Source organism: Nuphar pumila, chromosome 5, assembly GCF_984573655.1.
Source record: "Nuphar pumila chromosome 5, dmNupPumi1.hap1.1, whole genome shotgun sequence".
NCBI classification, from domain to species: Eukaryota; Viridiplantae; Streptophyta; class Magnoliopsida; order Nymphaeales; family Nymphaeaceae; genus Nuphar; species Nuphar pumila.
Window position 1 is genome coordinate 123,547,964 of NC_143253.1, and position 15,462 is coordinate 123,563,425.

At 36.8% G+C, this 15,462-nt stretch overlaps 1 protein-coding gene across 1 annotated transcript in view; it reads left to right on the forward strand.

Annotated features, from left to right (window-relative positions):
• The first annotated feature begins 4,403 nt into the window (after positions 1–4,403).
• Positions 4,404–15,462, forward strand: part of LOC149838509 (DNA-directed RNA polymerase 1B, mitochondrial-like) — an 83,525-nt gene continuing 72,466 nt past the window's right edge. Inside the window, exons 1-5 of the mRNA XM_090006625.1 lie at positions 4,404–5,352; positions 7,183–7,392; positions 7,469–7,602; positions 7,698–7,764; positions 8,472–8,530. Coding sequence (XP_089862751.1) covers positions 4,405–5,352; positions 7,183–7,392; positions 7,469–7,602; positions 7,698–7,764; positions 8,472–8,530 — 1,418 coding nt within the window. The 5' untranslated portion in view covers position 4,404. The remainder of the gene's footprint in view (positions 5,353–7,182; positions 7,393–7,468; positions 7,603–7,697; positions 7,765–8,471; positions 8,531–15,462) is intronic.

Sequence of the window (15,462 nt, forward strand, 5' to 3'; positions counted from 1 at the left end):
TTTGCTCGACTGGTTTATGTTTGGATGCTCGAGCTCGTTGGTAAATGTAATTTTCCTCATTAAGACTAACATGTTATGGTCAAGGAGGCTATGTGCACGCATGAAAGCAAGAAAAACTCTCAATAGGAATTTTTTTTTTGCCTATCATAAGTTTAGATATGATATTTTTTTTTTAAAATGAAAATCTTAAAAAAACAAGAGTGGGTGGTGGTGGTGGTGAAAAATGGTGGAGCTTATCTGGCACCAATTTTTGAAATGTGGGTGGTGGCGATTGATGGTGGGAAGAGCTCTTTTCTGGGAGGTGGGTGATTGTGGGGGTGGGGGAGCTTTTTTGGTGTCATTTTTCGTGAGGTTGGTGATGGTGGATGATAGTGGTAGTGGTGTGATGAATGGTGGTGATGTATTAGAAAATTATCGTGGGGAGGACAGTTTTTGAGAGATGGGTGGTGGTGGTGGTGGTGATGATGGTAAGATGATGGGTGGTAGTGGTGAGATAGGAGGTGGAGAATGTACTTCACCATTTTTTTTCTTGGTACGGCACATTCCTCTACCTTCTTCATGAGAATGTTTCTTATAAAAAAGCAGTGGCGGAGCCAGAAGTTTTTCGTTGGGTGGGCAGACTTCGGGTCTCGGGGACAATGCTATGGTCTTGAAGGACGATCCATTTATCCGGACCAGTGGCAGAGCCAGATTTTTTGGAAATTTTGATTGTGCGTGATGGATCTGACATGCTCTTTTAGAAGCAGCCTTCCTGGCCGGAGAAGGCGATGGCCATCAAGTTGATGGTACCATCTGGTTTCATCATTTTGAGGGCCTTCATGGCATCGGCCTGCCCGTGGTCAGGCTACAAGACACTTTCAACCCCTCTTTTCTTCTATTTAGTGAAGCAAGCATAGTGTTTTGCATGACACCCATAACCAGATTTAGGTTCCAGTCATCCATATCGCCATTCCTGTGATTAGGACCTCACCGATGCAAGTTGTTTTCATCAAATTGGACCCTGTGTATGTGATCTACATCATTCATTTAGTGAAGATTGACATTTGAATAGACAGAATCCGACTTATGTGCAGGACTTTTTGCTGATTCAAAAATCAATAACCATTAATAAAAACATGGTTTTTTTTTGTTAAAGAACACTGTCAAAATAAATTGAAAATCATGTTTTTTTATGTTAAAGAACACTATCAAAAGATTGATTTCTATTAAACCCCATCGATATTGATCAAAACAACTTGGTACCAATAAGATCTCATAGGGAGTTATGACCACAGAGGATGATACAGGGATGAGTGGAGTCGGGTTCCCCATAAACGTAGGTTACACGGTTTCACAAAGAAAAAATGACAAAAGAAGAAGCTAGGGAAAAACACACAGATCTTAGTTGAATATTCACAAGAGAGAACTCCAACTCCCACGAACTAATAACCCGTCTCTTCTGCAGTTTTTACACAGTTCAATAAGGTAAAAAAAATAAAGGAAAAGATTAGCACTACCATCGTCAGAAGAAAACACACATGGACGCATATTCTTTCTTTAACATCGTCAGAAGAATTTTTTTTCCGGTTTCTAATCCTGGGGTGGGCGACCGCCCACCCATGCCCACCCCGGGCTCCGCTAGTGTAAAAAAGTGTACTTTTTAGAAAAACTCTTAAAGAAAAATACTCTCGTTTAGAAGGGTTTGAAAAACATGCCCTATGAGTTTGATGAATTTGACATGGAAGTTGCAGATCTACTGGGAAATGAATTCGCAAAGGTGACTTGTGAACATCGCCAAGTTGATGGGACGGCACATGTTCGAAACCCACGGAGGACATCTGTTGCCACAAGGATGGAGCTAAGTGTACTTTCCTGTGGGCAAAGGCGTAAATTTTCTCATTTAAAAATCATGCCCATTAGGGTTATTTTGTCGTGAAAAAAATGAATAAGACGTTTGCAAAACTGTGAAACACTTTCTCAAATGAGAATGTCAAAATCTACTCACTTCAGAGTTGTTTGGACGTTTCAGTTGCATTTGTTACACTTGTATGACAACTATTGGGCGGTGACCAGACGCATGAGTTCAAAAATTTACCAAGAAAATAGAACATAAGGACATAGTTTTTTTTTTTTAGAAAGTTAAACATTTGTATTGAAATATTATTAAAATGTGTTCAATTTTTTTTTTTTCATATTTATCTTTGAGAAACTGCGTTAGGGACCAGAGACTTAAGGGCCTGTTTGTGGAGTTTAAGCATTTGAAGAAGTGGCAGCTGCTAAATTCATGATTTAGTGTAAATACAAAGGACAGAGAGCCTTACTTACCATCCCAAATGCATAAACGCCCATCCCGGTGCCAAGATTCCAAACAGGACTACCAAGGTAGTTTGACCAAGATTTTACCTCAGACTACCAAATGCATAAACACCCGTCCCAGTGTCGAAATTCCACCCTTAGTCATTATCCTGGCGGCATAAAATCCATCCCCAGCTATGCTTAATTGGGCTTGTTTACAGGGTTAAACGAACCCCGACTGCCCATATGACAGCTAAGGCCACATATTTCTCATGGGAAGTTTGTTTCACCCCCCTATTCCAAAGAGTGCCTCTTTCATAAGAAAAAGCATGAAACAAATGCCTCATTAGTTCGTTATAGTGGTGTTGTCAACAAATGATTTGGTTGCCGAACCCTTTGGCTGTTCGTGGCTGTCAATATCTGTTACTAGAAGATCAAGGGAAATAGTGGGGATAATGAAAGAATTTTCTTTTCCTTTTCCATGTGTTAAACATGGTTGCAGGTCAATATTTTGGCAACTTATTATTGGAAATCTATATCATGTATTGGTTGTGTATAGCTAGGGATGCCAATGTATCAGATTTTATCCGATATCCAACTGAATGCGACTTCGTTTAGTAGATTTGGTAAGCCAAAATCACATCCAACTGTAATTGGCTGTTGATATGGTTGAGTTTTAGCTATGGAATCCAATGATAGAGAATTTGATAGATATCTGAATCAGATTACATGTATAAAACAGTTTTGATATGAGCATTTTACCATCCCAATTCGAATCCGAATCCGTTTAAGCAACATCCGATTATTAGTTGTATATTGGCCGCATCTAATCTCAAGCTGAACCATTTACATGCTTATGTATAGAGTAGCCCACAGTTCAAGAAATTTCAGATTGTCCATTCTGTCAATAAATTAGCCTTTGGTATCCCATGTGAAGGCCCAGGATCGAATCCCTCTGCCACATGGGGCAGCTGTTGTTCTGGTAGGGGTCCGCCTAACCCCAGCTTGCCTTTAAAAAAAATAAAAATAAAAATAAAAATAAATTAGCCTTATATGGTTTACAAAAAATTCGACTGATAAGCATGTCAAACAAACCGAAGAGCTCTCTTAGTAAGCTGAGCTGAGTTCGAGCTGTCTCATTAACAAAAATACAATTTTAAAATATAATGCATCGTTTGAAAGTTGTAAGCAATGAGATTTGAGCTCTTAAACCTATTGCTTGCAAGCCAAACACTTCAAACCATCTTCACTCTATCATATAAAATATATGTAATGAATATTTATTGCGAGTTAATGAGCCTATAAATCTCAACTCTGAGTCGAACATTTATTCTTTGTGTTTGGAGTTTGAATGAGCTCTTTGCAAGCTAAACTATGAGCGACTTATCTCGTTTCCTAGCCCTACTAGCTATTAGCTCATGCAAAACATCAGTGTTAGAAATGTAGTGATGGTTGCAACCTTTGGTAAAGGGAAACCATAGATCAAATGATGCTTGTTGATCAGCGCGTTTTAGGTTTGGTATAATTTTTAATCCGAATCAGGCATTTTATTTACAAATGCAGATTGGATTCAGAATATTTTTATTTGTGAACCCAATTTAGATGAATATCTAAGTTGGATCTACGGATTCAAAATCTGATTCTACCTGTTGTACTACTTCTTATATGTGAAAAGCTTTAATTTTCTATACTTTTTCTACTGGATCCAATAATATCGGGTATATTTCCAATCCAAGATTCAACCTGTGTTGTGTCGTTGGATATTTTTCGAATTCTGACACGGATTAGAATCTACGGCATCGGATTTACAAAAAGTATCGATCCGTTTGCACCGTTAAGTCGGCATTTTGATGTCGCATCTCATCCATTTGCGCCTTTATGCCCATACCCGCATATTCGGGTCGGGTCGATTAGCTACACAAACCGAACCGTTGATAGCTCTAGAGAGAAAGGCAAAGGCCAAGGCCTGCGGGGGCTTAAGGAAGGTTTAAGCTGCCTCCTTCGTCCCTCTCGCTGAGTCTCTCTCATGGCTTCCATCTCCTCTGGCAATACCTTCACGAAATCTCTCTTAAATCCGTTAATCTCCAGCATTTCCATGTTCTTCTTCTCCTCTTTTCGCCCCGCATTTTGATGCATGATGGTCCATGTTTCGCTGCAAATTTCGGGAGTCGCTCTTCGCGGAACCTCTCGCCCAATCTACTTCTCTCAAGAGCCCTAGAAAACCCTAAAATGATGTGGAGGATTGCCAAAAAACACCACCCCCTTTCGTGGGCTTTCGGTCTAGCTCATCGATCTATTACTCTTCAAAGCAGCGTTTCGGAGGATTTTTCGTCGTTAGCTTCATCTTCGAGTAGATATATTCATTCTCTCTTCGCTTTAGGGTTTAGGGATGGGTGTTCTGAAGTGGGTAGCCCACGGTGTTCGGGATCGATGGAAGGATTAGGAGATAGAGGAGTCGGATTGTATAGAAGAAGCATCGAAGATCAAGCGAGTTTCTTGTGTTTTAGGGATGGTAGTTTTAGGTGCAGGGTAGGATCGTTGCAAGGTTTTGCTAGTGTTGCAGAAGCGGTGGATTCGACGGACGAGGATGTTTCGGCGATAGAAGAAATTCAAGGGCTTTTGGAAGAGTTCTCTGAGGAGGTGGTCAGACAAAAAGCAGTGGAATTTGACGGTAAAAACAACCCGAATTTTGGTAATTTGGGCTTTGGGAAGTATAACGCTCTGAAGAGGAGGCAAATTAAGATTGAGACGGAAGCGTGGGAGCAGGCAGCAAGGGAGTACAGGGAGCTCATGATGGATATGTGCAAGCATAAACTGGCACCAAATTTGCCCTATATGAAGTCACTGTTTCTTGGTTGGTTTGAGCCTCTTCGTGATCGCATAGCTGCCGAACAGGAGTCTTATAGGAAGGGGAAGAACAGGGCAGCCTATGCCCGCTATATCGATCATTTGCCCGCAGAGATGATGGCAGTTATCACCATGCATAAGTTGATGGGGCTGATGATGACTTCTAATGACAATGGGTGCGCTCGAGTTGTCCAAGCAGCCTGCCAAATTGGCGAGGCGATTGAAAATGAGGTGGGTAAGCTCTAATTGTGTTTGCTTAGTTGGGAGTTCTGATCGTAATTTTCTGAATTTCGTGCCTTTAATCAGCCACGATTACAACAACAACAACTACGCCTTCATCCCAAAACAATTGGGGTCAGCGATATGAACCAAAAAAGAAATTCATTTTGGGTCTTCCACATGAATCCTTTTCCTCCAATCATTTCTATCCAACGCCATGTCCTCGGTGAGGTTCAAAGCATTCATATCCTTTCCTATCATCTCCATCCAAGTCTTCCTAGGCCTACCCCGACCTCTTTTAACTAATATATTTTCCCATTTCTCCAACCTTCTAACTGGAGCATCATTAGGCCTTCGCCGAATATGTCCAAACCACCGTAAACGATTCTCTCGCATCTTATTTTCAATGGGTGCAACACCTACCTTCTTACGTATCTCTTCGTTCCGAATCTTATCTTTTATTGTATTTCCACACATCCATCTAAGCATCCGCATCTCAGCTACACTCATTTTTTGAATATGATGTCTCTTGGCAGCCCAACATTCCGTACCATATAGTAAAGCGGGTCTAATAGTCATCCTATAAAACTTTCCCTTCAACCGCAATGGCATTCTACGATCGCACAGCACTCCAGTAGCACTTTTCCATTTCATCCACCCAACCTTTATCCTATGATTTACATCTCCATCAATTTCTCCATACTTTTGAATGATGGATCCCAAATATTTGAAATAATCATTCACCGGTATATCTTGCTCACCAAGCTTCACTACACTCCCATCACTACTTCGTTGCTTACTAAACCGACATTTCATATATTCAGTCTTACTCTTACTCAACTTAAAACCTCTAGCTTCCAATGTCTGTCTCCATAATTCTAACTTAGCATTAACCCCAGCTCTAGACTCATCAATCAAAACAATATCATCAGCAAACAACATACACCACGGTACATTTTCTTGAATTGATCTCGTAAGCTCATCCATCACTATCGCAAATAGGAAAGGGCTTAAAGCAGATCCTTGATGTAACCCAACCGTTATCGGAAAATTGGTTGTCACCCCTCCACAAGTGCGGACATTGGTTACTACTCCTTCATACATATCTTTAATTATACTAATGTACTTGAGAGAAACACCTTTCTTCATCATTGTCCACCAGAGAACGTCCCTAGGTACTCTATCGTATGCCTTCTCTAAATCAATAAAAACCATATGCAAATCTTTGTTCCTCTCTCTGTATCTTTCAATAAGTTGTCTAAGAAGATGTATAGCTTCCATAGTTGATCTTCCAGGCATAAAACCAAATTGATTCTCCGATATCATGACAACCTTCCTCAACCTAGACTCAATCACCCTCTCCCAAAGTTTCATAGTATGACTCATGAGTTTTATACCACGATAGTTTGTGCAATCTTGTATATCACCCTTATTCTTATATAAAGGCACCAAAGTACTCTTCCTCCACTCATTAGACATCTTATTTGTTCGCCAAATCAAGTTAAAAAGATTTGTCAACCATTCTAAACCTTTCTCTCCCAAGCATTTCCAAGCCTCGATAGGTATACCATCTGGGCCAACTGCCCTTCTTGATTTCATTTTCTTCAAAGCCTCTGCAATTTCTTTCTTTTGAATCTTGCGCATGAAGTCACGATTTATCTCATGAAAAGGAATGGAGAAGTCTCCAAGATCTTGAGCATGACTTTAATCAGCCACGATTATTAAGCATTTTTGAGTTGTCATTGATCATGAACAATTTGAATGCCTTTGAACAGATATCGTAACTTTATTTTCCCACTTAAAGTTTAAGAGTTGTAGCAATAACATCTTTTGCACTTTCAGGCTAGGATTCATAGGTTTCTTGAGAAAACGAGGAAGAAACCTGCTAATGTAAATAAGGCCGAACCAGAACCTGAAGCTGTTACCAAGGAAAAGGAATTTCTAAGGAAAAAGGTGACAACTTTGATAAAGAAACAAAAACTACGGCAGGTGACTAAGATAGTGAAAGGAAAGGATGATTCGGAGCCTTGGGGCACGGAGGGTCATGCTAAGGTATTGATCAGATTACACAAAACAGGGCCATGTCCAATTGACACGAGTTTTTCTAAGCTGCATTTGTCTTTGTCAGGTTGGTTGTCGTCTTATTGAGCTACTGATGGAAACTGCTTATATTCAGCCTCCGCTCGATCAGACAGCAGATGGTCCACTTGATATTCGTCCTGCATTCAGGCACTCGTTGAGAAGTGCGTCAAAAGATCAACTGTAAGATATATCTTCGACATTGATGGTTTGGATATTATTAGAACTACTTTTATCTGACAGGTAAATATTCATGCTTCATACTTTTTGTTTCCCAGGAATAATTCGAGACGATATGGTGTTATTGAATGTGATCCTCTAGTTCGTAAAGGACTTGATGGAACTGTAAGTGCAAGAAAATTGTTGGTCCATTAATGGCTTATAACTTAATGACATAATAATCAGTCGTTCTGGAGTTGCTAGTCTTCCAACTACTATTTCTATCTTATGGTTTGCGCTTTTCTCCTCCCCATAAAATTAGTGTCTCTGTGCTATCTGATATCAACCTTGCATTTTTGCTGATACCCGGATATGACAAAATTTCTTTTGAAATGCTAGTTAGTTGCGAGATCATGGATGAACCTTTTATACTTCTTTTAGCTACTGGGGATTGAGGAAGCATCTTATAGTTGCCTGGACTTTCCACTATGGGAAAGTGTTTTTTGGATAGCCATTTCTTCCATGTTTGACAGAAAATAGAATCAATCTATATTCTGTGAAATTTCCTGAATGTCATATCACAGGTGGTCCATTGATAATCCTGAGCTTTAGTAACAACTGAGACAAGTATTGCTTGTTATTATACAAATTCATGTAAAGCATCGAATCCATCAGTTGCTGGATTTGCTATTTTCTGCTACGTTTTAGTTTTTCTCAGAGTCCAGATAAAATATGTAACTTTACATAAGAATATGTTTCTAGTCTTGTTAGCTGTGATCCTTAAAGATCTATTGGCAACTTGACCCAGCAGAGTATCATTTGTGAAAATCATCTGATCAAATCTACTTTTTTATTTATACCTCTTCCCTTTAACATTGTATATTTTTTGACAGGCCAGGCACATGGTGATTCCTTACATGCCAATGTTGGTGCCTCCACTCAGTTGGACAGGGTATGATTGATTCCAGGTTCTTTATTTTATTTTATTTCTCAAGAGGGTTATCCTTTGATCATAGGATAAGTTGGTTTTCTTGCTGCTTGCAAAATGTACTGTACATGGGATTTACAATAAGCTGAACACACAATCTATATTTTGATTAACCTTTGAACCATATATCTCATCTTAAATTGCTGGCTGGTTGGAAGGTCTTGCTTTTAGGGCTTGTTCCCTGTTTTTTTTTATAAATTTTCTGTATGATCAATTGGAACTCCGAAATTTTTAACCTTGTCATTGTTAAATTATATGTAATATCCTAGGCTAACTAGGAATTGTTTAAATCTGGTTAGAATTGGATTTTTATTTTTTCTTTTTTGTACCGATTTAGGCTTTTTGACTAGTCAATGTTTGACTTAGTCAAAAAGCAAGAGAGTAGTTGGACTCCCAACGACTCTATTTAGAGCCGTTGGGAGCCCAACAACTCCCTCTTCTACTTTCCTTCAATGCATTATAAATATGGGGCAAAGCCTCCTCAATTTGTATGACTTTTAAGGGTGTTTTACCCATTCAATAAATATATTTTTTTCTTCTCTTTTGTATACCCTTTTTCGGGTATGTTTGTATGAACTCTTGTGGTTCTTGTGAGTGATCCTTCTTCGGTATTTTGGTTGGAGCTATTTGAAGCTTCGTTTGGTGATGATCCAAGAACTCATCTTCTTACATGGTATCAGAGCTTGGTGATCAAACTAAGTTTATTTTCGGTGCATCAGAAAACATGCCATGCAAAGTTTGAAAAAGAAGTGAAGTTATTTTTAAAATCGTGATCGTGTGAAGAGCTCGGAGAATGACTCATACTCATTATTGGTGGTGGAGTACTTTCTATCCTCTCTTTTATCTCTTCTCCTTTTTCTATCTCTCTTCTCACTTTATTTATTTATCTCTTAAAACCTTGTAAAATGGATGACAATGATAATGTCACCGTTAAACCCATCAAGCTTAACGATTCTAACCATGTTACATGGGTTTCAAAAATGAAACACCTTATATGCGGAAAGCGGTTGTGGGGATTAGTTGATGAAACCGATTTGGGACCTAAGCTAATCCTTAAAAAGGTAGAAAGAGAGAAAAAAAATACCTCTTACGGAGGTTGAGAAAAACAAAGCCATTACCACTTACGAAAAAAGTGAAAAGAATGGAGAATGAAACATACCAAGATTATGTTTTGGCTTATAAGTAGTGTCGACATCAAAAAAATGTTCAAGTCTTGTAAAATTTGAACATGCTAACGATGCTTGAGACTCTTAAGAGAATGTATTCTCTTAAAGACATTGCACATGTGTGCAACTTACAAGAAAAAGTTCAAAATATGGTTCAAGGGGACAAGAGCATTATAGAATACTATAATAGTTTGTCCGAATTATGGGAAGAATTGACTCTCCTTAAACGAAAGTGACATTGTCCACAAGACATAGAACTTTGCCAAAATCAAATAAATGCGAAACACTTCTTTCAATTTATTAGTGGGTTAAGATTGAAATTTGAATCAACCAAATATGTTCTTCTTTATCGATGAAAGGTTCCTTCCATAGAAGACACAATAGAAGAGAATATAGAAAAGAATAGGCTCAAGAAGAAAATTTCTAAAAGTGATGATGACTCGAATTTAGCAGTATCTAGATCGGAAAATCATGTTCGTACATACAAACCTCCATACTATGAGATGACTAATGATGAAAGGCAAGAGAATGATTTTGAAAAAAGAACTCATTTTTTACTATGGTCGAGAATCGGGACATGTAAAGACTTATTGTTCAAAATTGAAAAAACCTTATACAAAGCCGCTTCGGTCGAATCTCCGCAAGATTCAAGTGCACCATTTATTGGAAGTACGCCATTAACACAATTAGTGGAGGCACTTCAATCATTACTCAAAGGAATATCTTTATCCATTCGAACCGCTGTAAATCTCTTTGGCTTCTTGACCGAGGTGCTTCTTTTCATATGACACCAAACATAGATATGTTATCTGAATGTCATAACTCAAATGGGTCGAATGTATTTACCGCTGATGGAACATCTCTTGAAATCAAAGCAATAAGAAATTTTGAAAATATTTCTCAAAACTCAAAAAGATTTTGTATTTTACAAATTAGATATATTCCTAAACTTAACTTAAATCTTTTATCTATCTCTCAATTATCTGACCATGAGTGTAATGTTTCCTTCTCCTCTCGTTGTTGTCGAGTACAAGATCACCAGTCAGAAAAGCTTATTGAGGAAGGCCTTAAAGAAGGAGGCTTGTACTACATGGATTTTTTGGAAATACCCATGAGTACATTATGTTGTAATGTCTAGAAAATGGACTTGGATCTATGACATAAAAGACTTGGCCATTCTAGTATATCCAAGATTCAGTTTTTTCCAAAGATGATTTTTTTAATTTTGAAACTTTTACATGTGAAAAATGTATTATTGAAAAAATGAAAAGATTACCTTTTCAAGAAAGAACCTTTGTCTCTTCACGTCCACTTGAGTTAGTACATTCAGATGTATGGGGATCACACCTGTTATATCAAAAGGTGGTTTCATGTATTATGTAATTTTTGTAGATGACTTTACATGATATACTTGAATTTATTTTCTTAAACTTAAATTCGAAGTTTTCTCACTTTTTCAAATATTTCATAATCTAGTTAAAAATTAATTTAAGAATGATATTTCAATTTTTTGCACTGATTCAAGGGGAGAGTTTTTATCAAAAGAATTTAAAGATTATTTGAACCTATACGGTATTATACGTCAAAGATCATGTCTCTATACTCCTCAACAAACTGGTTTAGTAGAAAGAAAACATAGGTATATTATACACACAACAAGAACTTTACTCATTGCACATCAAGTTACCAAAAACTTTTTGGGCCGAAGCTACTCTAACTGCAGTTTATCTTATTAACAGGATGCCATCTTCACTAAACAATATCTCTCCTATTGAAAAACTTTTCAAGCAAATTCTAGATTATTTTAGGTTGAGGGTTTTTGAGTGCAAATGTTTTATTTTTATGGATAAAAATGATAAATTCTCTTCGCATTCTATTCCTTGTGCCTTTTTAGGATATGCAAATCACCAAAAAAGCTATAGATGTTTTGACCTTAAAACCAAAAAAATTATATGTATTAAGGAATGCGCTGAATCTCTACAAGATTCAAGTGAGCCATCCATTGGAAGTATGTCCTTAACACAATTAGTGGAGGCACTTCAATCACTATTCAAAGGAGTATCTTCATCCTGGAGCCGCTATTTTCTCCGTCGGCATTTTCGATCCCGGTAAATCCCTTTGGCTTCTTGACTCAGGTGCTTCTTTTCATATGACACCAAATATAGATATGTTATCCGAATGTCATAACTTAAATGGGTCGAACGTATTTACCGCTGATGGAATATCTCTTGAAATCAAAGCAATAAGAAATTTTGAAAATATTTCTCAAAACTCAAAAAGATTTTGTATTTTGCAAATTAGATATATTCCTAAACTTAGCCTAAATATTTTATATATTTCTTAATTATCTTACCATCGGTGTAATGTTTCCTTCTCTTCTCATGGTTGTCGAGTATATAAACACCAGTTAGGGAAGCTGATTGGGGAAGGCCTTAAAGAAAGAGGCTTGTACTAAATGGATTTTTTGGAAATACCCAAGAATACATTATGTTGTAATGTTCAAAAAATGGACTTGGATCTATAGTATAAAAGACTTGGCCATCCTAGTATATCCAAGATCCAGTTTTTTTCAAAGATGATTTTTTTAATTTTGAAACTTTTACATGTGAAAAATGTATTATTGAAAAAATGAAAAGATTACATTTTCAAGAAACAAGCTTTGTCTCTTCACAACCACTTGAGTTAGTACATTCAGATGTACGAGGGTCCGCACCTGATAGATCATAAGGTGGTTTCATGTATTATGTAATTTTCGTAGATGACTTTACAAGACATACTTGAATTTATTTTCTTAAACATAAATTCGAAGTTTCTCACTTTTTCAAATATTTCATAATCTAGTTAAAAATCAATTTAAGAATGATATTTCAATTTTTCGCACTGATTCAAGGGAAAAGTTTTTATCAAAAGAATTTAAAGATTATTTGAACCTATACTGTATTACACATCAAAGATCATGTCCCTATACTCCTTAACAAAATGGTTTAGCAGAAATAAAACATAGGTATATTATAGAAACAACAAGAACTTTACTCATTACACATCAAGTACCAAAAACTTTTTGGGTTGAAGCTACTCTAACTACAATTTATCTTATTAACAGGATGTCATCTTCTTTACTAAACAATATCTCTTCTGTTGAAAAAGTTTTCAAGCAAATTGTAGATTATTTTAGGTTGAGGGTTTTTGGGTGCAAATGTTTTGTTTTTACGGATAAAAATGATAAATTCTCTCCTCGTTCTATTCCTTGTGCCTTTGTAGGATATGCAAGTCACCAAAAATGCTATAGATGTTTTGACCTTAAAACTAAAAAAATTATATGTATCAAGGAATATATCCTTCTTAGAAAAAGAAAGTCCTTTTAGTGAGAATCCTACGGAAATAGATGAGTATTCTTTTTTGTTGTACATAGTTCCAAAGATTGATGAAGGTGATATTGATGAAAGTCAAGATGATCAAAATGATGTGATAAGTACAGAATCATTTAGTGATATTCAAGATTGTATTCAATATTCTAGGTAAAAAAATTTAGAAAAACCATGTGCTCTCGAAAAATATACTAAGAACATGAACAAATATTAATTAGAAAGTCATCTAGAGTGTCAAAAGTTCCCATAAAATTTGTGTCCTATGAGTCTTTTTCACCAAAGTATAAAGCCTACATTGCCTTAATACACTCCTACGAAGAGCCTTCTAACTATGCCATAGCAAAAGAACAACCTAAATGGGTCAAAGATATGACAACAGAATTAAAAGTCTTAGAAAAAATAAATATCTGGACCATTCAAGATATTCCATCAGGCAAAAAACCTATAGACTGTTGATGAGTGTGCAAAGTTAAAACCAAGAGTGATGACACTCTTGAGAGGTTTAAAGCTCGATTAGTTGCCAAAGGTTATTCTTAATAATATGTAATAGACTATGAAGAGACTTTTACCCCAGTTACTAGAATGATCACAGTAAGAATTGTAGTAGCTCTTGCCTCTTTAAAGAAATGACATATATACCAAATGGATGTCAAGAATGCATTTCTGAATGGAAGCCTAGCTGAAGAAATATACATGGACTCATCACCTAGCATCAATATTCCTAAAGGAAAAACTCTTTGTTTAAATAAGGATTTGTTTGGACTTTAGCAAGTCCCAAAAGCTTGGTATGACAAGTTTAGTCAGGTATTGTTTGATTTTGGTTTTCAATCTTGTCTTACTGATACAACTTTGTTTGTTAAGAATTCTGATGCAGGTATTATTATTCTTTTTCTCTATGTAGACGACATGATCATCACTGAAAGTGATAAATAGGAAGTTGACAATATTAAAAAGTTTCTCAAAAGATACTTTGAAATGAGTGACTTGGGTTTTTTAAAAATTTTTTTTGGTATAGAAGTTGCTTATTCCCCTAGAAGATATTTGCTAACTCAATCTAAATTTGCTCTATGATAGACAGGTTGACACTCCCGAAGTTGTAAATATCAAAATGAAGATTGATGATGGAGAACCATTTGAAAATCCAACACCTTACAAACAACTTGTCGGGGCACTGTCTTATCTCTGCATTACAAGATTTGACATTGTGCATGTCGTTCACACAACAAGCCAATTTCAGCATACTCCTACCATTGTTCATATGGGAGCTATTTTACGCATTATTAGATATATTAAAACTTTTATTTTTTGAGGGCTTTTCTTGTCTGCTTCTTCCTCCTTAGATTTAACTACTTGTACTGATGCGGATTGAGAAGGTGATCCTAATGATCGACACTCAACTACTGGTTTCTGTGTGTTTGTAGGTGAATGTTTGATTTTTTGGAGGTGTGAGAAGCAACAAAGATATTTCTTTTGTTAACTGAAGTCGAGTATAGAGCCATGACTACAACCACTATGAAAGTAGTTTGGTTAAGGTGATTGCTTCATGACATGAGTGTTGAGAGTGTAGGAGCATCACGACTTGTTGTGACAACAAAAGTTCTATTTACATTGTCAGCAACCGGACATTCCACGAATCAAGCATATCGAGATGGATTGTCACTACGTATGACTGAATTTCTACACGGCACCATTGATCTTCCCAATGTCTCTTTAGAATATCAACTCACAGATTTCTTTATGTAACAACTACAACTCATACCGAAGAAAAAATACGGATTTTTTTTTTAAATCAATTGCGAAAATCTTTCTAGAAACTCAGGCCTTTACAGTTCCATTCCCAACTGGATAACTCAACCAACTACAAGGGATCTTACACCCCATCTTTCAAACCAAACCCAAACTGAATCAACTTTATTAATTACGAAATGATAAAGTCATGAGACAATTAAATAAGAACATCAGAGTGCATAAAAGAAAATAAAAGGAAAGAGCCCGCTATTCATAGAAGTCTGCCAAACAGTCATGTGTGTAAGAAAACAAAGGGTTCGATAATGAACCCATAAATGCACACTTAAGGTGCAAATACACAAACCCACTAAGGGGCAACAAAAAGCACATAAAGTGCTAAACCCATAAACCCACAAAGGGGTTAAGCCAAAAGGTTAAAAGAATATTTCTTTATTATGAGAAACAGAGTAAAAACTCTTTTACAATGGAGCTAAAGCTCTCACAAGAATATGTAAAATACAAGGGGAAGTCTCCTATTTATAACACTTAAGAGAAGAAAGGAGGGGCTCCTCTTATAGACGTTGGAGGGGCCTAACGTCTCTAAGAGTGGCCCCCCTCATTGTACTTTGAAAAG